A 27,202-nucleotide genomic window follows, 5' to 3' on the forward strand; every position below is an offset into this window, starting at 1 on the left:
TTGGGCCATCTCGATAGGAGCCAGAGCACAGAGTGTGTACGAGACAACTAGACATCTCTGGCAACAATAATGGCCTCTTAACATTTTTTCTAGCAGTCTAAAAACTTTTGTCAGCATCTACCATTTTTCTGTTCTTACATTTCTAAGCTCTTACATTTATAAAAGTCCTTTTCTTAGCAGATTTCTGCTTCTTCCAAATGTTTTTAAATGGGATTCATTTCTATAGTTTGTTAATGATGTTCATTTAATGAATACAACATTAATTATGGCAAAGGGAAGGGCGTCATGTCTTTTTCTATAAAATGTGAAATTGGTGATGCAATCTCTTTGTGTCTTTTTGAATACTTTTTATAGGGGATAGGAGCCACAATGATGAGATATTGCTTTTCTGTGATGCTTGCACTGTAAGAACTGGTGCATCAAGTCACAACAGTACACACTCAAGACTGAAAGAAGAATCTGTGTGGAGAGTTTCTTCTTTCAGGTTCCTCAGAGTGTACATTGCAGATAACCTGCCATGGACCACCAACACGGCTGCAGTGGTTAAAAAGGGGCAACAGAGGCTTCATTTCCTTCGACTGCTGAGGAAGAACCAACTTGACATTCGACTGCTGACGGCTTTCTATCGCACCACCATAGAAAGTGTGCTGAATTAATGTGACACAGAGTCTCTGTAATGCCAGCGTCTCTGCAGCAGACAGGAAATCCTAGCAAGGGGTAATAAAGATAGCTCAGAAAATCATTGGCTGCCCCCTGCCTGCCATGGAGATCATCGCCAGCTTTCACTGTCTCGACAGAGCAAGGAAAAGTATGAGGGACTGTTTGAGACATTATTCAGAATTAACTTCTCACAGACACGTGAAATATAAGTCATTCACACACTATACTAAAACCTCTCACTCATCATACTGAGATCATTTACACATTATAGTGAGACCTCTCATACACTATACTGAAATGCTCTCTTACTGAAATCATTCACACACTATAGTGAAATTTCTAAAATCATATATGAAGTAATTTCAGTTGAAACGGAAGTCACATAGTAGAAAAAACAGGAGCACATTTTCAAAACAAACTGAAGAGGAAGAAGTTGGAGAACACTGTGACAAATGTTTTATCAGGTCTTATGCTGTACTAATATCTGTTAAGCCACTTGGAAGTAATCTCAGGGAAGCTAGAGATGGGCTCACTGCATCAAAACATTAATGCATTCAAAAAGAGCTTCACCTGCTGGCTGGCTGTGTGTGATGCTTTTTAAGGGAAATGTAAACAAGGCATCATTACTCCATTATCTCATGCAGCTCCCTGTCTCATCCTTGACTCAGTGTTTGAGTCACTGTTCTCATTTGTCAGTGTTTAAGGCAGTGTTGAAGCAGCCAACTTTTTTTTTTCTCACTTAGGAAAAGTAGGAGGAAAAGGGATGTTTATGCAACTGGGATAGTAATTGTGTTGCTGTTTTTATAAAGTTATAGTCCAATTTGTGGCAGGGACACGGACATTTTCAACTTGTTTGCAGAAACATAGCAGGTGTTGCATCTGTTCAATAGCAATGGGATTTTTTAGTCCTGCTAATGTGGTCATGACTGGACTCAACATAGACTATTGTAAGGGTTAGGTCTAACACAGCAACCGGATAATTGACAGTAGCAAGTCTGAATGAGTACACGCTAGCTAGCCACCTAGCATAACTCGGCCATTAAGATATGCAGTGCTGTCAAAAGAAGACCTGAACAGCACTGGACAGCATATGCTTCACCTGTGTTTGGAGTGTTTTTTCAGCATTTGACAGAGTTGGGCTCACTGGGTAAGAGGTTGCTGCTATTCCAGTCTACTTGTTAAATCTGTAGCTCTATAAGTAAGATATATCTATGTAGAAAATAAATGAAAAGTCTTAAAAACTCTAACATTTGCACAGAAAACAAGTCGACCTCATCAAATTCCTGGGAATGACGCTGCTACCCCAAATGTCACAGCTGATTGGAAGAGGCTCCCCTCTGTTGAAAGGGGATGGTCATCAGAAATGACAGTCTTTTCTGCATGGTAACACATTATCAACTATAAACTTTGATAATAAACCTGGCAAATGGGGCTACTTTTGTATTATTGTTGGAATGATGGATTTTGCTCAGAAAAAATAACAAACTTAACTCTGTGTGTGAACACTTCACTGGTGCAATGCATTTTATAAAAGCCTTTAATGAGCGGCTGTTGCATTTTAATTTCCATAGTATGAGGTTTCTATTTAGACATAATTTAACTAGTACATGATGTAAATATTGTATTGCTGTAACACAAATTTGCATAATGGATATCATTACATACAGTGTCTGCTATGAACTATTACGAACTATTTATGATTGTTAAATTGTGTAGCAATACCAGGTAATATAAAAAAATAGACCACAGCAAATCTCTACAAAACCAGCAGCCTTTCACACACATTCTCTCAACCTTGTCCCACCAACAACAAGTTCAACTTGATCTCATCCAAAATCTGCACCACTGATGAATGTTAAATCATCAGTGACCTCTGTAGCTCATTCTGACACCTTTGTTTTTCAAAATAATGGGTTAGAAACTTTACATTTACATACATGGCCCCTTTCAATGGTCTTAATCTTAATGCGACAGCCATTTAACCCCAGCTGATTCTCCAAAAACATCTGTGGTTGATATTAGCTGAGAAGTGTATGGATGTCTATGTATGTGGGTTAGAGCATATGTAATGTTAACAAGCTTGGCACCCACAGTTTGCTGTCCATGTCTACTATTGCCATAAAAACAAAGAAGGTAATGGTGCATATTCTGATGACAAACTGATGAGATCATGGTACATAGTCAGACAAGTTTTTGTTGTCTAATTTTCATTCTGTCATAAAATCCAGAGGTCTCCTTTTCTGGCCGAATCTCCATGCTCCACTCTATATATCACTGTGGGGACTTTGCAAAAATTGCAAAAGTCTGGATGTTTTTGGATAACCACCAGAAAAAGGCAATTCATCTCTTGGGTCATTTGACTCCACTGCCATGGCTGTTAAAATTTAATTCAAGTTGCTAACCCTTTCCTACAGAGAGACTGTGGCGTCTGCACCCCTCTATCTAAACTCAGGCTTATAGGCTCATGCACGACTGTGTTCCTCTCAAAATGTCATCTGAATAGATTTAAGTGAATTTAGCTCTTGATTAATTCATAGATTGATTCATATATTAATTCTTACTGAACATATGTAGAAAATTGTTTAGATTAAATGTGAAATGTTTGTTTTATGACTCAAGTAATTTAGATGTCAGTGGTGACTGGATTATAAGATTTGATTTAAATGGATTTTTTCCCCCTTTTTTTTCAAGGGAAACATGGCTGATTTCTTTTTAAGTTTTATACCTTGCAAATAAGGGAATGGATCCTTAGACACTGTTGAAACTATTACATCCAGTTTGAGTTCATATCGTCTTCAAAAATGTGTTCATCTGTTGTGTCTTTCTAAACTATCAGGATATCATCTCAATTTTCTTCCAATTTTACTTGTAAGAATATACCTTTGTGTTGAACACCTTTTACTCCCAGTATGCCACCTCCAGGAGAACATCCTGCATGCTGGTGTAACTGCTGAAACAGTTGTTTCCTCAGTTCAAAGAAAGCATTTCAGACAGCAGTTCTTAAGCTGTGCACTCTAAATAAGTCCTCAAGTGAGATTGTTGCAAACCTACTATACAAATAGGAAATAAAAAATATCTACATCTATAATTACACCTATTGTCATATCTTTTACAGTTTAATTATCAAACATATATATATATATCATGTAAAATAAATAAATAAAATAAAAAAACTAAATAAAACCTGATATAGAACCCAACCTTGATTTTCCTCCCTACAGGTGGTGGTGAACACCGAGCTTGGCCAAACCCCAAGAACCAATGCTCAACCACCAGCTGCTTATCAGCACACCCCGATATCTGAATACCAGGCATAGTTTCTCCTCAGTTAATAAATTAGTAATGCAATTTTGCTGTATTTTTCGTTAACTGGACACAATCTATCTACTTTTAAGACTTGTGTAAAATTCTGATAATGCTTCTAGCATATTTATGCAGAAATACAGAATCTCATAAAGATTTTTCAAGCTTTGCATTAACACTGTATTTAGATAGATGGTAAAAAAAAAAAAAAAAATTGCAACTTAGTGTGACTCTTTGACCAAGGTTGGCATCTGTGTGGGTGTTACCTTTGGTAGTTTCCAAGGTGTTGCTCCAGCTGTGTTATCCTGTGGAGTTTGTGGAGAAACCACTTATCTATCGCTGTCAGCTGATGGATCTGATCAACACTCATGCCATGGTGGAGAGCCTGTAAGGTAAATACTTGACTGAGTATTGAGACTGAGAACTGCCATCCCCTGTCATCACATCACATCCATCACATTCATCTTGGATGCTCATGATTCACTCAACAGTCACTATAAATACAATGTTTTTGTCCATTTCCTCTTCAAGGACTATTTCAGGTCAAATATATTGTACAAATAATATATTACTTTGACATTTAATTAAATATCATTGTCAAAACTTGTTTGTGATAAAGGTTATGCCCTGACAAAAGCCAGTAAATATGTTTTATTACCTTTATATGTCTGGCAAGCAAAATAACTCTTCGGTTATGTGGGAGGATTAAAATAATCTGCCAAATTCTGGGAAACTATCTTTGTTTATCAAGAAAACATTATCAAGTTGCTGGTGATTACTGTGGCTTTACAGAGCCATTTGTAAGTACAAACATTACACTTTGTTCCCAAGAAATGTATTTTTTAATTAGCTTTTGAGCCTGAGGGAAAAAATAACAGAGACAACAAAATGTTCTCCATTATGCAGAATCTTTACAAATTAGTGAAGATATTTCCTGAATACTTGTCTATGGAGGTATGTCTGTCTTACTGTCCAGGATGTTTCATTTTGTTGTGCTTTACCCATAACATAAACGCCCATAATCTATAACAGTGTTTTTGCATTTAGTTTGGAAAGACGGTGACTGTGCTGACCACCTTGCAGCATATTTGATAGCCTGCAGATAAGAAGAGGATCATTAATCCCTAATGTTCTGTCACCATCTCTGATGAGCTCACTCTGTACTAAAGGAAATATATCACCACCATCATGGCAGAAAGCTCATAGTTGGAGGTTTTCACAGTGACACTTTATTCTGTTTGTCTCTTTTATTTTCTTTTTTGTCAGACAGATAGGATTAAAAAGTTTTTGTTACCTTGACATGTTTTGACTACATCTGCAGTCTTCCTCAGAACTTTCACGTGATGTAAGCTTGTCATGTCTTATCAGCTGTTTAACCAACTGTTTTATCTGGATTGCCAGACAGGAGAGGACGACCATGCCCCCTGCTGTCTGGCACCCTGCGTAGCACAGCATCCCCGGTGCTGGATAAGGTGTATCATCCCTCATCTGTGATGATGGCCCTTGGGACTCGCTCCCTGGTTTTGATGGCAGCAGTGGTACTTGTTGCTTTCCGAGCAGATGACCTTGGCCTCTTCCCAGTTCATGACGGGATTTTCCTTTTTGTATGCATTCTGTAGTGCCTTTTATGTATAGAAGTACAACCTGCCTATGTTTTTTGTTTTCTGTGTATTCTTCTCGAATCAGTCATAATTGAATCACTGTAAAAGGGAAAATCCCATCATAAACAGGGAAAAAGCAAAAGTTATCGACTTGGAAAGCAACAGGTTCCACTGCTAGATCAAGGAAAGCCATCGAAAACAGGAAACAGGCCCCAAGGACCATCAAAAGAGAAATAGAATCATACACCTTGATCTGGTTGAACAGCTAAGACATGTCACCATAACATCACGTGACCTTTCTGAGGACGACTACAGATGGAGTCGAAACATGTCATGGTAACAAACCTTTTTTTGTTTACCTATTTAAAAAAATAGAAACTTGGGCATGTTCAAGTATTGAACCTGTACATGTTTATGACTTTGCAATAGCTCAGAAAAGATCTCTGTGCTTGGATAGCAGAGCTTGACCCAGTGTATTGAACTGTCTGTCCTTCGTCGGACTCTTCGAGGAAAAATACAGACTAACGGTAATGTTCTGGCAAAGGATAAATGTGGATATAGCACAGAAAAATACTTCAGAGATTATGTGATTGTGACTCATCCTTGTAGCATACTTGAAAAGGCCACACTGGCAGTTAGGTAATAAAAGTCTGCTCATTATGTGTTTTCAGAGAATTAGAACTGGATCTATTCAGCTAAATCAACATTTCAAAGACAAGCTTTTCCACACTAATCATTTAAAGGTACTCATGCAGGAGGGCCAGGGACAATTTTCTTTACAATACTTCAAAATGTGGTTTTAATAAGCAAACTCTTGTCAGTGTTGTTCATTATAAATAGTGCAAAAGATTTTTGTACCTTGGCAATGGAAAAAATGCGGGTGCTGGAGGGCACGGCCAGCTCCTGCTGAAGGTCCTGTGTGTCGGTCCAGGCTTTCTTGAGAGGTAGCCGGGGAACAAAGCCATCAACAGAGGGATGACACATCCTCAAGGCCTTTTGCATGCTCTCCTCAAAAGTTCGACCTATTGCCATCACCTGAATCCACAGGAGGGAAATATGTAACCGTATAATATGACTGCATTGCAGTGAGTGAGTTATTCATGTGGATCCTCCGCACCTCTCCAACACTCTTCATGGCGCTGCCTATTTCACGAGACATTCCCTGGAAGCGGTCGAGGTCCCAGCGCGGAATCTTGGTGACAATGTAGTCCAAACTGGGCTCAAAGCAGGCTGTAGTCTTCTCTGACACAGCATTCTTGATGTCTGGGAGGGGGATTCCCAGAGCTAACTTAGCAGCTACAAATGCCAAAGGGTACCTGTGAGACAAGAAGCAAAAGGCCAGAGAAACATCAGTGTCAACTAATGGTAATAATTCTCATCAAAACTGCAGTGGAGAAGAAACAATGAGAAGAAACGATTAAATGTCATGAAAAAACCTTGTCAAAGTCCACTTCTCTGTCTGACTTTGAATGCATAGCATATTTTATGCCTTGTTTTACACCAATATAACCCATAAACCATCTTAAAAGAACTACATCAATTTTGTCATAAGAAAAGGGCAAAGAAAAACAAAAAACACGTGTTTAGAGCTGCCAAACCTAAATATAAACAACCCAAGAAACTGCAGCTGTAAATGCTGCAAAGAGGGTTCTACATAGTGTAGATTTTCAAGGTTTAAAAATCATGTTTTTTCTATCTATCTATCTATCTATCTATCTATCTATCTATCTATCTATCTATCTATCTATCTATCTATCTATCTATCTATCTATCTATCTATCTATCCATCCATCCATCCATCTATCCATCTATCTATCCATCCATCCATCCATCCATCTATCCATCTATCTATCCATCTATCTATCTATCTATCTTCTTTCAAAATCATATGAATGTTGTTTTGTTTAAGTAATCAACACTCCCCAAAAATCCATCCACAAGGCCATCTAGCAACAAAATAATACAAAAACGCCAAAACTGTACACATATGTCCTCACCCAGTAGCTTTGGACGCCAGAGCTGAGCTTCTTGAGAGCCTGGCATTAACTTCAATGATGCAGTACTCCAAGGAAGTGGGGTGCAGGGCGTACTGAATGTTGCATTCACCCACAATCCCAAGGTGACGTACCACCTTGATAGCAGTCTCACGTAGCATGTGGTATTCTTCATTAGAAAGAGTCTGGCTCGGGGCCACCACTATGGAGTCACCTGTAGGAAAAGTGATGGCTTAAGTGATCAGAGGAGAGGAAGTGGCATATAAGGAATGTTAGAAATCTCTGAACTTTGTTTCGGCTAATGTAAAAGTTTAAAACTAAACTCAAAGTGGTGTTCTATTGACAACATAACTAGCTGATAAAAAATACCACATAAAGTAAAAAGAAAGTGCAGAGCCTCGTTCATCCTTAATGCCAATGGTGTAACATCATTTGTTACATAAATGCAGCACCACCCACCAATCAGAATTAACTAAACTTTGAAATAGTTGTATTGGGCACAAAATTACTCTGCACCTCTGAGAGCAGAATATATCACACTTTATACATACCAGGAGAAATAAAACTGTGCAAAATATCAAATAAGTTGAGGTTAACTAAGACTTTTGTCACAGATTTAAAAAGAAATACAAGATCAACATTAACCACTGATGCCAGCCTGCTAACGCTAATATGTGTGACATATAACACGACAGAAGTAAAAAAATGATCAAACAATTTTGCATTAAAACATGTTTTAAGCTTTCCCTGAAACATATATTTCTATTATCTAAAATACGGAAGCATTTGGGCCATAGAGTTTAGTATTTAATTTAAAAAAAGATTCCTGCAGAATGTGTAGGAATTATGAGAAAGATAGAAAAGAAAAGAAAAAAAAACAAAAATAAAACAATCATCCTTAGCTCAAGTATTGACCCTCTGTTCTTTTCTACATCAGAGAAAACACAAAAAAAAAGAATCAAACTTGGCTAACAGCTGCTCAGCAGTCACCCTGTTAGTCTTCATTAGCTAATTAGTTATTAAGTTAGAAAATATACAGGGCTAATCAAACGTAGCATAACATATAAAAAAAACATGACAGCAATGCAACCAAACAGTCTGGTGTGGTTTGAAGGAGGTACAATTAGCGCTGACTTACATAAGTAGATGATAACTTATGTGTACCTGTGTGGATGCCCAGTGGATCGAAGTTCTCCATGTTGCAGACAGTTACGCAGTTATCAGCCACATCTCTCACAACCTCATATTCTACCTCCTTCCAGCCCAGTAAAGATTTCTCCACCAGAATCTGATTGCTCATGGCCAGAGCCTACAACACACAGACAATATTACAATTTATCTACATTAACTTTAAAACACAAAATTTTCAAGATCTATACTGTATGATTTCAAACAATAGCGTCGCATTTTGCTTGGAATCATTAAAGAAAGAGCTTAGCTTTTAAGATTCAACCCATAATGTATTAATTATTGCTAAAGCACAGTTCATAGTAAGTTGATGTACCATAATTAATCTAAAATATCCAAACAATAAATTATTTTAATCTCAAACTATTTTTTTCTTTGTAGGGAAGAAAGACATTATCTGGCCAACCTGCAAAGACACAGCGTATACATACATGTAAGCAAGATGAATAATAAAGAACATTTCATTAACACCTGTGAAGCTTAATTAATAACAGTCAGAAAAAAGTAGATCTGTACTGTGGTTACACACTCAATTATATGTGTTTTTCAACTTACAAGGTACCATCTCTATTGGAAAATTACCTGCCAATGGGCCCTGTATAGTATTCTCTCAACTACAACATAGGAAGTGGAATAAAAACGCAGCTATTATACAAGGAAAGCAATGAAAAAATCCCTAAAATTGTTCAGATTGAATGTTTTATTGTACTAAGTAAACTGTCCTAGTAAACCGTTGCAAGGACAGTTTGCAGTGACACATCCGCCATAGACCGAAATAAGCATTAACCTGTTTTGATAATACACAAGGCCAAATAAGGTGAAGTATATGCGTGCCTTGGATTTTTATTTCATATTTTTGTCAACAGATTGATAAAGACTGCTTTATCATTGATACAAACCTGATAAAAAGCTGCAGAAGGACAAGCTACTGAAACATAAAAATGATGTAAAAATACAAATAAGAAATGAAGATTGAAAAGTAAAAAAAAAAAAGATACATAAAAGGTATTCTGAAAGTGTTTGTTTACATGCTCATTTTTATCACATATTACCTTCTGAGCTGCCAGACATATTATTAGAAAGGGACAGGCATAAAAACAAAGTTGCTAAGCAACTGCAAATCAGATATACTGTATCTAAAATATTACGCTTGTTTATATCTAAACATTTTATTTTATTTGTGTGCAGGTAAAAGCAAAACAGGGGAATAAATATCTTGATAAAAAAAATTGGAAAGTTGATAAATATGCTTCAAGTGATGATTTTGATTTAGTCTGATGTTTGCAATCTGATAAAAAAAAAAAAGAATGAAAAAGCATACTAGGAGTTTTAGTCAGCATATATAACCAGATGCCAAACAATGAATAATTTACTCTGACCTTGTGAGCAGTTTCCTCTAGCCTTTCTTTGTTAGCACACAGACCAGAGCCCAGACCACCCAGAGCATAGGCTGATCGCAGCATCACCGGGTAACCTATCTGCTCGGCTGCTTTCAAGGCATCAGACACCTGAAAGATACACATGTATTATCAGTTTTCTACAACATGCTTTAAGCCCACTAAATAACTTAAAACTAACAAGGACAATAAACTATTGTGAACAAACGTCCAAATTTCTTATAAACAAACCCAAAACTACCAGTGAAGTAAACAGGTTTATAGAAGATTGTCTTTTGTTTTTTTTTGGGTTTTTTTTTTTTGTGACTGGGCTTGGATTTACCGACTCCACAGCGATACTGGGTGCAATTTTCTCATTGATCTCCATCAGTTTGTCAGCAAAAAGCTGCCTGTCCTCTGTGGCGATGATAGACTCCACTGGGGTTCCAAGTACTTTTACCTGGTACTGCTCCAAGATGCCACACTTGAATAGTTCCACTCCTGAGGACAAATTCAACATACCATTAATTTTACATTATATTTGTTATGTGTAACCAGTCAGTGTTCATTTAAAATTGACTTGACAAGGACTTAAACAGCAAATAACTGTACACATTATACCACAATTGAGTGCAGTCTGTCCACCCATGGAAAGCAGAATCCCATCCGGACGCTCAGCTTTAATGACTTCAGTTACAAAGTCTGGAGTAACAGGCAGAAAGTAGACTGAGTCCGCCTGCTTGGAGCCTACTTCATTGGTCTGAACAGAAGCTATGTTTGGGTTCATGAGCACAGTCTTCAGGCTTTCCTCCTACATGTAAGCAAGGGTAACTGTCAAAACTCAAGTACTCAATCAACAGAATGACAGAGAGGTCACAATAAATGTCAAGTATTTTCCAGTTAATTGCAGCTCTTTATGTCGCCTAATGTTAATGTTCATGAGTCCATCATCAGAAGAATAAAACTGAACTAAAACAGCATGCTTGGCAGGCTTACACTGAATAGATTATTGCCAGGGTGAAACTTTTTTTGCATTAGTAAGTATTGGTGTGTTACCATATGTCTATAGACAGGATTCTAATCGTAATAGCCTTAAGCCACTTGTTTAACATGGTGGTGGCAGTATAATGCTTTGTTGTTTTAGTTAAAATGACAGGCTAACATGGATGGACTAGGCTGCTTGGAATTATATTGTGTATTTCTGAAGATGTCAGGACATCTGTTGATAAACTGAATTTCACAATTGAATGTTTAGAGAAGAAAATGTAAATGTTCTGAAGCGGTGGAGTCATGGATGGACCCAAAGCAAAGAGTTCATGAGAGAAAATGTACATATGACTTGGAAGAGTTTTAGACTGATCAACAACCACCAGCGACTGCTCCTTATGTACTAAAAGCAAAGATTTGTGCACATTATTTAACAAATAAATAACCAAATGTAAAAATTTTCATTTCTTTCTTTTGAATTTTTTTTTCGCATGGATGCATACCCAGGACTCATTTTGTGTACCATGCTGTGGCGCTCTAACTGATATATACAGCAGTGTTGAAGTGAAGCATGTGGGATTTATTCAACATATTACGAGGGCACAGAAAAGCCTGGACTATGATCAGCTTGGAAGTGTAGTTTTAAACTTTATGCAGTGAAGGACATTACTGATAGTGTAGGGTGAATAATCATCATGTATGAAGTCTTATCTCATATTTTCTGTAGAAGCACTTTTTTTGCAAAGAGGGGAAATGATGCTCACAACAGATTTGGAGCTGATTAATGTACATTAATGATTTTCACCAGGTTTTGTGGAAGACTGATATAACCAACAGAATACTAATTATAGTTTAACTGATGTTAGGTACAGTGTAGCAGGATAAATAACACATTTAAAAAGCCATTAACCAAACTCCAGGCAAATTAGGTAATTAAAAGTGAATGCACATGATATATGATAACCGCTTTGCTCTACATACATGCATTTTCATTAATACTATTTGAAATGCCTGTGAGCATCAACCCTTTATAAAACAAATGTCTGCTTATTCTATTACAATTAGTTCATTGTCCGATTGGTACATTGAGGTCTAACCTTCATAGCCTTGATGGCCTGAGATCCAGAATAGTCAAACTCTCCTGCCTGACCGATAGATAGACCACCAGACCCCAGTACCAACACCTTTGACACCTGCATCAACACATGAATATGCAATAAACACACAAAAATGGCAGCATTTACATAAACGCATATTTCCTAGTATTCACACAGTCTCATCTACAAAACCATAAAGGATAGCATTTTAGCTATTCTGTTTTTCATTATTTTTCATTTTATATAAACACTTTTTATTGTAAAATCTTGACTGGTAAATTACAAAATCCCAGTATATTTCTATACTAACCTATTAAACAAATTTGTTTAAGTTTTACACTCTCAAACAATAGTATCTTTAAAAGAGCCACACTTAAAATCATCTGTTCATACTGTGCAACTTGCTGTACCTGGGCTCTGGGAGGGATGCTGGGTTTTGTGGGCATGACTGACACTATGTTGGTATCCTTTCTTTTCTTAATCAGGGATATGAAGGCATCAAAAAGAAACTGCAGACAGAAAGAACATTGGAAACAACTAAACAGTTGGAACAGCTAGTCAACAGATTTTGGAGAAGTTTCAGTGATGTAACCAGTCTCAAGATATCTCTGACATAAAAGTAATTATGAATCTCATAACAGAAGGTTCATAATTACTGAGGCTGAGGTCAATTAACAAATAAACCAGAATTAAGTGTACGCTGAATTTAACATGGAGGCTGGATATAGGGAGAGTCGGCGCATTAAGATAACAATGAAGATGGAGGTGGATAGGAAAAAAAGATTCAATGAGACTGAAGTTTTTTGAGAATGGGGAGTTGAAAGTGGCACAAAGGTGATGTGAGATGTAATTAGACTGGCAATAAACAAAATCTTTACAGCTCATGGGAGCAACACACTAAAGTGGCTCTGAAGTCAAATGTAAATTAACTGTGGCAGAGCACATAATAAAATTAAAGAAAAATATCATTAATAAGAGATGAAAATCCCTTGCTATGGGAATGGTGGCGAGCGCCTGGTGGAGGTGCCTTTGCCCATGAGAACCCCATCCTGCGGGCACACCATCTGCAGGAGGTGCCGTAGGGGTCAGGTGCAGTGTGAACTGGGTGGAGATCGAAGGCGGGGGGACCCTGACAGTCCAATTCTCAGCTGCAGAAGCTGGCTTTAGGGACGCGGAACGTCTCCTCTCTGGTGGTGCCCGAGCGTTCCCTGTATGACTAGTGCCAGAGATTGGTCCGCATTGCTGGTAGTTCTGTTGCCAACTTAAATCAGATCTCAAAAATGCTGGTTTAAGGAAACCCCTTGAATTAATTTAAGAAGTATATATATATAAAAACAGGCAGACAAATGGGGAACCAAAAACAAATGGCTATTGTTACTTGCCATGCAGGATAGAGTGAGAATAGTTGCAAAGAAAAAGATAATTTCATGAGTAAAAAGGAATGGGCTTTTTTTTTTTAACTGATAAATTAACTACAGACGTTTTCTTCCTTTTTTCACTGTTATTTGTAATTAAAATACCATGTACTTTATCTATCTTATATATCTATATATTTGCTGGTATCTGAGCACAATTTCAGTTTTCCAAGTCATAATATACACAATGTTATTTCAGAGAAAAATGCTAACTTTTATCTTTGTTGCATCCTGTGAATACACCTTTAATTAGTTGCCATACAGTATTCAGGTACTTTATGCAGCACCATCAAAGTCTTTAATTACCTCTGTGTCAGTGGGACCCCCCTTAGCCTCCGGATGGAACTGGGCCGTGAAGACAGGCTTAATGTTGTGCATGATGCCCTGGAAATTATGCATATTATATATTTTTAAAAATGAATTGAAAAAAAAAATCACATATACAGGCTGTATAGCATGTTATTTGTTATTTCTTTAAAGAGATACTGGCCCTTTATATATATATATATATATATATATATATATATATATATATATATATATATATATATATATATATATATATATATATATATATCTGAGACATTTATGACTAACATTAAAATGCCAAGTTGTCTTAAGAAAGGACTGAACATGCACTCAGAGTGAAATTAACCTCATTTGTGCCATCATTAGCGTTGATGAAAAGTGGGCTCCAGCCTTGGGGGAGGGACATGCTGTCTATGCCATAACCATGGTTCTGGGCTGTAATGAAGGCCTGGCCTGTCATCAAGTTTAGTACTGGCTGGTTCTGACCTCTGGGGAACCACAGATATACACCAAATGTAGTTTTTCCTTAAACCTTGGAGGTTATTATAAACAGCAGGACAGAATATGATATTAAAGCATTTACACTTGTGTCCATATACATGTCAATGTCTTTGTTTCGAGAGTAAATAATTCACCTGTTACCCATAGGGAGTTTGTAGGACTTTGCTCCTGTAGCCAGAGCAGTGATCTGGTTGCCCATACAGATCCCAAACACTGGCTGAGGACGATCACTCTCCAGAACCTTCAAAAAAAAAATTACTAATAATGATGGGAGATGTCTGCGTATTAATGTTTAATTTATGCATCTGCTTATTAATACATTTCCTCATACCTTCTGCACATTGTTAATGAGACTCTTAGCCAAAGATGGATCTCCAGGTCCATTTGATATGAACAGGCCATCATAGTCTAGACTCAGCAAGTCCTGATCCCATGGCACCAGATGGACCTCCGCACCTCGCTGTACCCAAAAACACTTAGTTATTCTCTAATCTAATGACATTGGTTATCAAAGGCCTTTTCACTTCTACACAGTCTGCCTCCATTCTTACCTTAACCAGTAGCCGAATTATGTTATGTTTCACACCACAGTCAACAGCAACCACTTTGATTGGGTTGCCTCTTCCAAACACTCTGATTTCCTGATGGAAGAGACGACACAGTAAAAATTGGTCTGTCATCTGCTTTTGCAGGTGGAAATTTTGCAGACTATTTCTATGTGTTCATGTTCGTTATATGATTGGATGTTGAATATGAATAGCTTGCAGCTGCTACCTTAGTTGAAACCTCTGCTATAAGGTTTTTCTGGTTGGGATCGGATATCTCTACAGGTTGACCCTCAAATTCAATCTTTCCCAAAACTGTGCCCTGAGGAGAAGCCAGAATATATCTGTGGGTGATCAGCTGGTGCATTCATTCAAGGCAGGTAGATCCAACAGTTGTATTTGTAAAACCTTGTCTCTGATGATCTTGGTCAGCATTCTGGTGTCTATTCCAAACAGTGCAGGAACCTTTAAAGGAAAGTGAAAGGCTATTTTACAGAGGAGTCCATTCACCCCTGACACCACATCAAGTGGCTGGTCATTTGAAACTTAACCTTCTCTTCTTGGAGCCATTGACCCAGCGACTTCACAGAGTTCCAGTGGCTATACTCATGACTGTAGTCTTGAACCAGAAGACCTGAAACCTAAAAAGCAGCAAAGTACAGAATTAGTTATAAAAAAAAAAACGTCCAACTGAAAAGTAAAATAAAAGCCTGGTAATTTTTTTAATTATCTTTGCATGTGTAAGATAGAAAGAGTTGCATCAGACATGCATACAGCACTAACAACCTCAGTTCTTAATGCTATTTTTGGCTGCAGAAAAGCTATTTCATAACTATTCCGGCTGCATTTGACAATAATTTTCCTAGAGACCAATCAGCAACAACAAGTTGATGAGGAGACAATTAAGACAATTACTTTGAATCACTCAATCCTCCCTCATCTCTGCTTTCTGTGCTACCTACACTCAGGTTCCTTAAGCAGAGGACGAGCTTATTTTGCAGAAGATCTGAGGACCTGACACCTTCCTGCATAGTTGTGCAGAGGTCTGAACATGTTTATGTTTTAAAACAGCTTTGAAATATCAGTGAATAGGGCTAATTCTTTAGTTTTACTGAATTTGATTGTATTTGAACTTTTTTTTTATTTTACAGTATCCAGAAATATAAGCTTTGTCTGCCTGTATTTTTTATATTTGAAACAAGTATAATGTAGCAACTTAACAGCAGGAGTAAGGCCTCCATAAAACCTTAAACCTCTCAGATACACCTCCATTCCCAACCTGGATGCGGTCAGACTCCACATGTTTTCTCAGGCCCAGCTCATCCAGCTCGTGGGTGTTGGGTACCCCATAGTTCCCAACAATTGGGTAGGTCAAAGTGAGAATCTGACCTCTGTAGCTGGGATCAGTTAGGGCCTCGGGATACCTGAAACAGGGAAACCGCAGGAACAACATATCAGGACATTATGAGGTGGTTAGTGTGAATTGTATTAAGTGTTGTGCAGTAAACATGAGGTCACACATGTACAGATAAAATACAGAGAACCTTGGTTAGGTTAAAAAAATGATGAAAACTAAAGAAATGCTCTGAGAATAATATGCCAAACATAAATATGAAAATGTGATTTTCCATTGTCTTTGTTTTTCTTCAAATCTGACCTTCTTGTCTTGAAGTGTACCTTCAAGTTTAAGCTCTAATTTACTCATAACATAAGTCAGCAGGTCTTCTTCTTACCCCACCAGGCCAGTATTGAATACCAGTTCCCCTGCTACAGAGGCTTTGTGACCAAAGGAAAACCCTTTCATCCTGGTGCCATCCTCCAAGACCAGGTGGGCTGTCTGAGCCTGGGAGTTAAAAGAAAGCAGACAGATGACAAGTAAAATCTCACCCAAGAATAATGTATTCTCTTTTTCTAAACCCAGTTCAGACACACCAAAGGTAAAGCTTTGAAATAAGGTGTGTTGTAGATTCAGTCAATGGCAACCGGTGAGCCAGTGGGACTTCAGACTGAAACTGCAGGTCAATGTAAAATGTGCTGTGAATGCTGAGACATACAATTTTCTTCTTCTGTTATGTGTGTGACACAGAGTTAAGGAGTAGAGAGATATACACCGCCTGGCTAAAAAGAAAAAATGAAAAAAAAAAAGAACTGCCACTTGGTTTTAACTAAACAAATAGGTATGAGCCTCCTATTGGATAATTACTGCATGTGTGAGTATCTTTCAGCTGGTAACAAGTTATTTAATCCCAGCTGATGCAATGAGTAACTTCCTATTTCTTAAACAACTATGTGGAAAAACACATCCTGTGGTGATGGAAAAGATGTTGGTCTGTTTAAGAAGGATCAAATCACTGGCATCAAGCAGAAAAAACACCTAAGGAGATGCAAAAACTACAAAAATTGGGTTACGAAGTGTCTAATGAATTATTAAAAACAGGATGGATAGTGGCAACCATCATCTTTGAGGATGACATGTGGTTAGAATAGAAAAAAATCCTGATCACGATGAGTGATCACTTGAATGTTTAGTGAAATTGAGGGTAAAACAAAAAAACCCTCAGGGCTATATTTAATAGTGAAAGTAAGATCATTTCCACATGAACAATCTGATGGGATCTCAAGGAATTGGAACTGAACAGCTGTGTAGCCAGAAGAAAACCACTAATCAGTGAGGATAACTGGAGAAAAAGGCTTCGATTGCTAGAGAGCATAAAGATTGGACTCTGGAGCAATGGAAGATGGTCATGTGGTCTGATGAGTCCAGATTTACCCTGTTCCAGAGTGATGGAAGTATTAAGGAAAGAAAAGAGACGGATGAAGTGACGCGCCTATCATGCTTAGTGTCTACTGTACAAGCCTGTGGGGGCAGTATGATCTGGGGTTGCTGCAGTTGGCCAGGTATATGTTCAGCAACATTATGTGCACAAAGAATGAGGTAAGCTGATACCTGAATATTCTGAACGCGCAGGTTATTCCATGATTTTTTATTTTATTTATTTATTTATTTTTTATTATCCTGATGGCACGGACATATTCCAAGATGACAAAGCCAGGATTCAGTGGGCTCAAATTGTGAAAGAGTGGTTCAGGGAGCATGATACATCATTTTCACAAATATATTGACCACCAAAGAGTCCAGGCCTTAATCTTATTGAGAATCTTTGGGATGTGCTGGAAAAGGCTTTGTGCAGTGGTCGGACTCTCCCATCGTCAATACAAGATCTTGGTGAAAAATGAATGCAACACTGGATGGAAATAAATCATGTGACATTAGAGAAGTTTAGTGAAACAATGCCACAGCAAATGTGTGCCTTAATTAAAGCTACAGGCAGCCAGTGCATGTTGAAATGTAAAGGATGGTGCAACACACTGTAGCATCCAGTCAGTAAACTATAATCCAACCAAAATTATATCATATGATTCCTACAGTAAACATCTAGTACAGACAAACTGGTTGTGTTGATGTACTGAAAATTATTTTTTTGAAGGAGTTTTTGGCTCAAATGCTTATAATGCTCATAATAATTTTATCTAGGGGCAGCTCTGAATGAATGTGTGCTGCCATCTAAGTTCCTCTCAAACAAGATTTTCACGTGATGCACACAAGTCCAGCAGCTGCATGGAGGCAGCTGTCTGAAAACCTCAAACCTTGTACAACCAAATCCACAACAAACCGTTCAAAATCGGGTATTTATTTGAATTTTTTCACAACTAACCACGCCTCTGAGAATTAAATAAATAAATAAATAAAACTTTACTTTATCGGTAAAACCAAAAGTCGTTAAAATCACACATTTTTGTCTTACCTTCACACTAAACAGTTTAGCGGTTTGCAGTCTCAGCCAGCCCGACGTGTTTCCCACTTTTCTGCCCACCATGCATCCTTGTCTCAGTGATTTAACAACGCTGTAAGCCAACAGGATTTTTGTCATATTAGCCAGTTAAATACTTTTATCAAATAGCTGCGGGCGTTAATCAAATATCACCCGAGAGATAAAAAAAAAATATTTTGAATAAGACTATATATAGCAAACTAGGTATAATATTTCCTTAATCGACAAATGATTGAGTTTGGGGCTTTCCCTCGTGCAGCGTGGCCACAGAAAGAGTTCATGTGGGTGCAGGAAACGTTGCAGTGGATTGGCCGGCAGGGATTTGTTTTTCACAAGTGAAGCGCACGGTGTTTAGATTGGTCTGCAGGAAGCCGCCTACAAAAAAGAAAAAAAAAATCATTATCAGTTCTGGGACACATTAGGTGAACGAAGAGGCTGAATTTTCACCTCTTTACCTAAACTAAATACCTTTATGTGAGTTTATCCGTTAGCCTATGAGTTATCTGTGGATTTTTAAGTTGATTTTAACACATGAGATAGGATATGTGTCCAAATCAAAATTGTGATTAGGGAGGAAAAATCTCCATAGATTATAAAATGGAAAATGCTACATAAGAGTAATAATTCATCAGATACACCATCTGCAATTTTGAAATTTGAAAGAAGGGATAAAAACCAATATTCATGGCCTCTTGGGGTGAATGCTTCTGGCCTGTGGCAAATTTTGCATGGAGTGCTTTCTTTGCAGCAAAGTCTTAACAGCCTTTTGGAAGCCAATTGCCTGCAAAGAAAAGCGCAAACTGTCTGTGAACAGGCTGCATGGTGCTAGGATTAGAGTGGTCTGTGTATTTGCTGATCACTGCAAGACTGGTCCTCTGTGGAGAAGGCTGTCTGACTGCCACTCTGCTGTGTTCAGCAGTCTGAACAAACTGGGTGAGAGTATCAGGAGCTGAGTTGATTGGGGAATACATCCACATCAGAGAAACTGGAATTGGAAAGATGAAGTCCACTTGTTCATTAACTTGATAAAAGTTAATTAGAAATTATTTAAGACAAAAAGGAAAAAAGAAAAAGTTTTGGTGTAACATTTTGCTGGCCTGTCATGATCCAATTCAGATGCATAAAGCATGAGCCTACCATACATACTACATGTTTTTAACCTAATGAAATATTAGATTTTCATGTGTTTTATTGTTGAGCAAGTCTTTGCATTTGACTGAACCAAGCCCACATTAACACAGGATAAGGGTGTGCGTCTCCTGTAGATCTGTGGAGCACTGCTGACATCCAGTGGCAAGTCTCCATCAGAAGCTGCAGACAGACTATAGCAGCATTGATGGATTGTAGCTAAATGCTTTGACTTTAGATTATTTTGCTGCTACTTTTTACTTTTGTTCGCCACTTTTCAAATGCAATTATTGAACATTTTGTGATATTTACTTGACATTTCACTTACAAATAAGTAAAATATCCTAATGTATGTATATTATATGTATACTGTACACACACACACACACACACACACACACACACACATATATATATATATATATATATATATGATAAACATATATAAAAGAAACAGTAAAGTGGTCTGGGTGAGGACACAATATCAGTCACAGGAGATATTACTTCTTATTTATTTATTTAGATTAAAGAATCCAGGGCCTTGTAATTGAATATAACATTTGATACTTTGACTGGGGGGATGAAATACCTCCACTGTACAGTGATCCTCTTTATGCAGAGTATGAGCCACACTAGAGGCCTCTGTTACGCCAGATTACATGTTTGTGTGGCTGATAAACTAAAACAGCCTTCCTGCTCATTCTGCCTGATGATGACATTTTCTCTCTTAACACCTTTCAGTCTTTTAGTCACAGAGTTGATCTCTTATGGTGCTGAGTTTTAAGGTCAATTTGCTGCATATTTCCTGAGCAAAATATTGAACAGATTTTTGGTATACTAGTAAAAACATAACAGTACTGAAAGTAATCTAAACTTCAAGATTCAGAATCTTTAAATTGGGAATTTGCATAGAGATGTTGCGTTTCGTTTACAGTTAGTTTTAGTTTGACCCTCAATATAAACTTGCAAGAGCTTCTCATTGAAACAACATTTTACTTCAGTGACTTTTTTTTTTAAATTAAAGAAATATAAGAAAAGCAAAATGCAGCTTTTTGTTTGGGGTACAGTGGAGCATATCGGATGTTTACCCACTCATAAAAACTTTACTCTGGATGTAAAAATTACGCTCAGAGATGAAAATTTTTATGGTAACACATTTTCTAAAAGTGGACACAAACACTTCTGGACATGACACACAAGTGTGGACTGAAGATTAGGAAATAAAGCCATAGCACTTAACCTTTCATTGTTATTCAGTTTAATCTGGCTAATTTAGTAGGTTTACACAGAATCTGTCAAAACAGCATCTTCAGTTCACCTTTTTCTCCTGGTGCTTCTTTTTTTTTAATGCATCTAGTTAATTATCTAGTTATAAATTTAACTCAGATCAGGCATCACACAGCAGATTCATAAGCTTGGGAAACTGAAAGTAAACAGGTTTTAAATTTTCTAATACTGAGAAAGTTCAAATTGCTAATCACTAAATTAAGTGATTCATCTAGATTCTAACAGATGGGAGTTGCAAATTTAAATTACTATCTCATTTTTGAATGTTTGACATTTTCAAGTCTTTAAGGTGGTATTAATCACATTTAGAGTTTATATCATATATAAAACATCCTCAGTATATAAGTCCCCCTTGCTACGTGTTGATTCGGGGAACTTGAGAAGCCTGTGCAATGCACCGTATGGTGGTTTATTACTGCAAGGCCCGTCATTAGCTGCCTTCTAAATTCCTCCACTGATTGGCTGACATGAGGCCTAACGAGGTCCTGCGTCTGTCCTCGGTAGAGGGATCCCACATTGTTTGCAGTTTCAAGTGTGAGTTTCAGATGGTGACCGAGCTTAAGGGAGGACCGAAATAGACAGGAAGGCTCCCTCGCTATTCTCTCTGCCAGGTTTCCAAACACAGTCTTGGCGTTGAAAAGACAGAAATAATAGATTAGTGGTTTCAAGAATGTATGAAAATGTTTGTTCAGTGTAGAGTGGGACTAATTAGACTAACTAGTGGTTATATTCCCACTTTCTGCTTTTTTTTTACCATTTAAAAGATTAAAAAATGACTTTATTAAACTTTTGTAGTTAGTATGTTTTGCGTTTGATTCTTGATTAGTGAAAAGAAAAGACCTAATAGCATTTTAACCCATCGTTAAAATTTCTGAGAGCTGAAGCAAAGTTTTGACCATGTGGTGCAAATAAACTGATCACTGCTCTTCCATGTTAAGTTCTGATTTAAGGGGCTTGTGACTTGAGAGGTCTGTGTGGGTCATAAAGTAGTAGTAGGAGTAATAGTAAGACAAGTACTTTAGAGCCAAACATGCAAGTGTTTGATCTCAATCTCTGCTCTAAACAAGCAAACATTTTTTAAAACAGCACTTACAGATCAAGAAATACTATTATAAATGTATATTTCATCTGTTGCCTTTCTGATATACTACAATATTACTGCAATAGAACAAATATGCCTTTTCATTTACTTTTGGAAAAATAAATATATATGAAGAAATAGATATTACTCCACTACTGAACAAAGATAGTCAGATCTTAAATTCTTCTTTGAAAAAGTGAGTAATCCTTTATTCTTAAAAACAAGTTTTAAATTTGTATAATGCTTCAAATGTTTTTAAATGTTTAGTTTTTAGTTACAAACCACACCAATAAGTTTATATGGTATTCAGATCCATGCTTTGACCTGACTGACCACTCTGGAGGTTTTGTTAGTGTGCTATTACCCTGTTAACAGGCCAACATCCAATTTATCTGATATTTATTCTCGGGTTGAATCTGGTTGGACTGTAACCTTCTGTTGAAATTTACAGCATATGGGATTATTTTAAAAAATGTTTCATTTAATTATGTGATTAACCTTTAGATATCCCTTGCTATGATAAGCCTGATATTTTTCCTGAAGACCTTAGAGAACTCTTTAGATCTCAATATGAACGCACTAAAAACTTCAACTGCAACATAAGTGCAGATCTTAATAGTCAGAGGGTACAAGAGATGGCCCACCTGTCATTTGCAATGAATGTAAGATTATTCTCAGATTTAATTGATTTAATTATAATAATAATAATAAAGGATTAGATTTATATGGTGGTTTTCAAGGCACTATGAATGACTATGGCTTTACACTGAATCCATTATTTATTCCCTTCTCACTTATACTTGGTGATGGTAAGCTACAAGTTTAGCCACAGCTGCCCTGGGGCAGAGTGACAGGAACGTGGCAGCAAATCCACACATACGGGCTTTACGTTCATTCATTTACACTCATACACCAATGATGCCAATGCTGGAGGGAAGGAGGGTGAAATGTCATGCCCAAGGGTACAACTTTGACTTGGGGAGTGAGACCCACCAGCCCTCCAATCATTGGACTGCCTGCTCTGTCACCTCAGCCACTGCTGCCCAATTCAAAGAAATCGAGGATCCAAAGAATACACACATCCATGTATGCATCCATACGTCCATGCATATGTATACATGTGTCCGTGTCCATAACTGAACTTATTGTTGTTTTTATTTAAAATGGGAAAATGCCAACAAACTCTCCATTTTATATGTGATTTGTTTGTATATTAGTGTCAATAACAAGCGCTGCCACCGGAAGTTTCTGAATCAGTTCTATCCCGCATGCTTGAAGCAGTTGTCTTATTTTTTCCACATGCCCAGGTTTCAAAGTGGACTTCGCTCCCATGATTCAGCACTACAGCTTGTGGAGTTAAATTCGAATTTACTTCGACAGCATCACTATTCTTGTTTTGGTATTCTGTCATTAAGGGAGTATGACTGTCTTTCTACAACAGTTCCTAAACCTCCAGACTGTTAAAAGAAGAACAGGTCATGAGCTGGAAAAAAAGAAAGTGGAGACTGCCCGTTTTGGCTGATAATGCATGTCCATCCTCTGTAGTGATGAACATAGTGCCCCCAGTATAAAGGGCATTGAGTAGCTTTGTTTAGCTTGCCCCATCTAATCCTCTTGTGGGGCTTTTGAGACCACAGGGAGGAAAAGAGTACATGAGGCTCCATCAGCCCCCTTAAGGAGCCATGGCCCCTGCTCTTAGAAATCCCAAGAAACTTCACACCTCTCTGTAGGGACTATAAATAGACGCCATCTGTCCCCCCAGGCTCGGTTACAGCCTCATTCTTTTTGGCATGGTGGGAGAGAAGGGAAGGAAGCACTCAGGGTTTAAAAAGGGGGTGGTGGTGGATGGGAGCAGTGTCCAAAGTCTACTCTCTAGTCATTACACATGGCTGAATAAACTCTGCTGCATGTCTTGTGGCAAGGAAAGTTTAGCGGTGTGCTCTGTCATTTCATTCTGTACAATCACCCTCTCAACACTCCAGCTTGCCACAGAGGGAAAATGTCAGTGACCAGGGAGCTTCTGCCATCTTTGGAATCTTACACCACACTCCACTCATCGCATGATATTTCTCCCAAGCTAAGGTTCTTCACATTTCATTAATCATGCTTAACCCAAGAATCCCCCAAGGCCAGGGCAAGTGCAGTCTCTTGAAAACAGTGCCTCTATGATTTTTCCTTTGTGGACTCATTTATGGTTGAGGGTGTAGTCCTTGCAACCATGACAATGATAACTGGAATCCAATTTAGCAATACTGTGAACTCCAAAATTTTAATGATTACTTCAAGTGCATTGTGGAGCTTCCTGTCCTGACACTGCCATTCCTGAGAGGAGACAGTTATAGTGCCTGTCCTGAAGCAAACCTGGGGGTGAAATCATAAAATGCCCACATGCACCCCCTCCCACCACCCATTCCAAGGACAAACTGAGAAGGTTAAAGTATGACACAGTAAAAGCTAGAACAAAGTATGTTAGTTTATAAAAGAGTATCCGCTGGGAAACCTTTCTTACACTCGACAGAAGCTAACACTATCCCATAAATAATCTGATGAAAAGCTATCTGTGCTTCATTTGATTAACAGGGTTTCATTTCTATGTGACATATTGTAGGCTGTAACATCCAAGCAACTTTTGCAACCAAAACAGTGCTAGTATAGATCCTCTTAAATGATTAAAATACAATTTAGCATCTGGCCAACACTAGTATCTTTATTTTTTTTCATTTTTTTAATTATATTTTGTATTCCACTTTGGTCATTGGTTCCTATACCCGTTTTCTCATGCATTAACATCACAGTTTCCCACTGGTGATCAAAAATGTTTCATCTGAACTTATTTTCATCAAAATCAAATCCATAATAAGGTTAAACATAAAATGTAATGTGGACTTTTTGAAGCAATATATCACTGGGTCAGTAAGCATTTTTGTTAGATAAGTGTTAAAAAAACTGTTTTATATTAAATGTTGGCAACTAGAAGATCCTTTTGTCTAATAAGGGACAAGCCACATAAATATATCACCACCTCTAACAGCTCTATGGAGCGCTTTCATTCATGGTCTTAACTAAGATATAGATCAGAGTTTGACAGGCTCACCAGCATGCATAACAACCTTGCTAATAATCCATTTCATTTTAAACATTAACAATCAACAAATAAAGGCCTATGGCTCCACATGTTATAAAAAAAAAAAAAAAAAAAAAAACGTATTTTTTCCAGTTCTGGCAGCAATAATATGATACATGTCAATGGCTATGACAGCTTTTTGATCATCTCCACTAAGTGATGACAATCATTCAAGGAGGAAAAAACATTTTCATGATAAACATTAATTGGTATCAGGCTGAGTATCTTGGGTTATTTGCAAAGCACCCAATACTATTTTGTGGTTGTTCAAAATGTTTAAGTGAATTTACCTATTTAATAGCATTTTCACTGTAAATCAAGAGTGTTTTAACATTAGCTAGGTTCTACAAAAAGCTTTAGCTATACGTTGTTTTCCATTCACACACATCTGAAGCTGCCATGTAAAATTTTCTCTTCCTTCTGGAATCTGCTGAAACCACAAGTTTGCAAACAGTAGATAACACGCTGTTTCACTCAATCCCCTGATACATCAATGTTGAAAACTGTGAGAATATTGATAAAGTTACTTTAGCATAGCTTTAACACCCTATTGTTGTGTTCCAGATTAGCATACAGACAGAAAGCTTTTCTGATGAGAATTCTGTGCCAAACATCCTACTTCATTGATACAAACAGCATGTTTACACTGTCCTGCTCACCTACGCACTTGAGATTTTTCTCATTTTAGCATTTAAAACAAGATAAATAGTTCCATCGCTAAGCTAGACATACCAGTTAGCTTAGCTTGCTAGCAGGCTAAACATTTGAGATTTTTGTTTAATTTTTTAACACAGTTAAATTAATTGCATCAATCACAATAATATAAATTATTATGATATGATGTGTAAATTGTTTTGCAAAGAAATCTTAGACTGGCTGAAATGCCCTCTGCAGTTCACTACTCAGGGAACCACCAAACAATTGGAACAGACTCTAGAAGTACAACATCGTAGAGTTGCTAGACCGGTGGTGGGGAACCCTGGTCCTGAGGGCTGCTATCCTGCAAGTTTTAGAAGTTTCACTGTTCAAACACATCTAATTGAAATCAAATTTATCCAACAGCCTGTCAAGTTTTGCACATTGACTTATTAATTTGAATCAGGTGTGTTGGAGTAGGACAACATCTAAAACTTGCAGGACTAGGGCCAAGTTTCCCCTCCACTTTGTGTCAGATCTTCAAGCTTAAATATATCTAAGCCAAAATACAAAAATAATCTATTTTAGAAATAAGAATATCATACAAGGAAACAAAGTATTTGAAAAGGATTGAAAGAAAAAAACCAAGAGGATGCAAAATAGAAGAACTGACAAGGAAATGCCATGACTTATAAACAGGAGCTGGATGAGTAATGGGACGCAGGTGGGAGCCAATCACAAGGGAGGAAATGGGACAAAAGCAGATTAGACCGAAAATCACCCTTACAATTTGAACCAAAAAAAAAAAAAAAGGATAGGACTTTGCCGACATATTCAGTAAGGTGACTGAATATAATAATACCCAAAACAGTGCAAATAAATTGTTTTTAAAAAGTATAAAGTAACTTAAACACATGAAATCTGAGCAGGCCCTTTTGATAATTTGAGACTAATTATAAAAATATACTTACCACTTAACTATCAACATGTATAAAATAAACATTTTTGTACGTTAAAGTTTCAGCTTTTTATGCCGCTATGGCCACAAACAATGAAATAAATATATTTTCATTATTTATGTCTTAGTCTTGGATGTATTTTATGGAGTTTAGAAATACAGAATTTAATATAATTCTT

At 37.4% G+C, this 27,202-nt stretch overlaps 1 protein-coding gene across 1 annotated transcript in view; it reads right to left on the minus strand.

Moving 5' to 3' along the window:
- The window catches only part of cps1 (carbamoyl-phosphate synthase 1, mitochondrial), a 70,500-nt gene extending 51,592 nt beyond the window's left edge, over window positions 1-18,908 (minus strand). Inside the window, exons 1-21 of the mRNA XM_042002751.1 lie at window positions 18,783-18,908; window positions 16,710-16,819; window positions 16,256-16,400; window positions 15,528-15,617; window positions 15,385-15,441; window positions 15,206-15,298; window positions 14,983-15,072; window positions 14,763-14,891; window positions 14,566-14,672; window positions 14,277-14,418; window positions 13,928-14,005; window positions 12,617-12,715; window positions 12,207-12,302; window positions 10,744-10,933; window positions 10,466-10,623; window positions 10,126-10,254; window positions 8,723-8,867; window positions 7,562-7,772; window positions 6,682-6,880; window positions 6,423-6,599; window positions 4,230-4,348 (exon numbers count right to left, since the gene is read on the minus strand). Coding sequence (XP_041858685.1) covers window positions 4,230-4,348; window positions 6,423-6,599; window positions 6,682-6,880; window positions 7,562-7,772; window positions 8,723-8,867; window positions 10,126-10,254; window positions 10,466-10,623; window positions 10,744-10,933; window positions 12,207-12,302; window positions 12,617-12,715; window positions 13,928-14,005; window positions 14,277-14,418; window positions 14,566-14,672; window positions 14,763-14,891; window positions 14,983-15,072; window positions 15,206-15,298; window positions 15,385-15,441; window positions 15,528-15,617; window positions 16,256-16,400; window positions 16,710-16,819; window positions 18,783-18,908 — 2,690 coding nt within the window. The remainder of the gene's footprint in view (window positions 1-4,229; window positions 4,349-6,422; window positions 6,600-6,681; window positions 6,881-7,561; window positions 7,773-8,722; window positions 8,868-10,125; window positions 10,255-10,465; window positions 10,624-10,743; window positions 10,934-12,206; window positions 12,303-12,616; window positions 12,716-13,927; window positions 14,006-14,276; window positions 14,419-14,565; window positions 14,673-14,762; window positions 14,892-14,982; window positions 15,073-15,205; window positions 15,299-15,384; window positions 15,442-15,527; window positions 15,618-16,255; window positions 16,401-16,709; window positions 16,820-18,782) is intronic.
- Window positions 18,909-27,202: the final 8,294 nt, after the last annotated feature.

Source organism: Melanotaenia boesemani, chromosome 12, assembly GCF_017639745.1.
Source record: "Melanotaenia boesemani isolate fMelBoe1 chromosome 12, fMelBoe1.pri, whole genome shotgun sequence".
Classification (NCBI taxonomy): Eukaryota; Metazoa; Chordata; class Actinopteri; order Atheriniformes; family Melanotaeniidae; genus Melanotaenia; species Melanotaenia boesemani.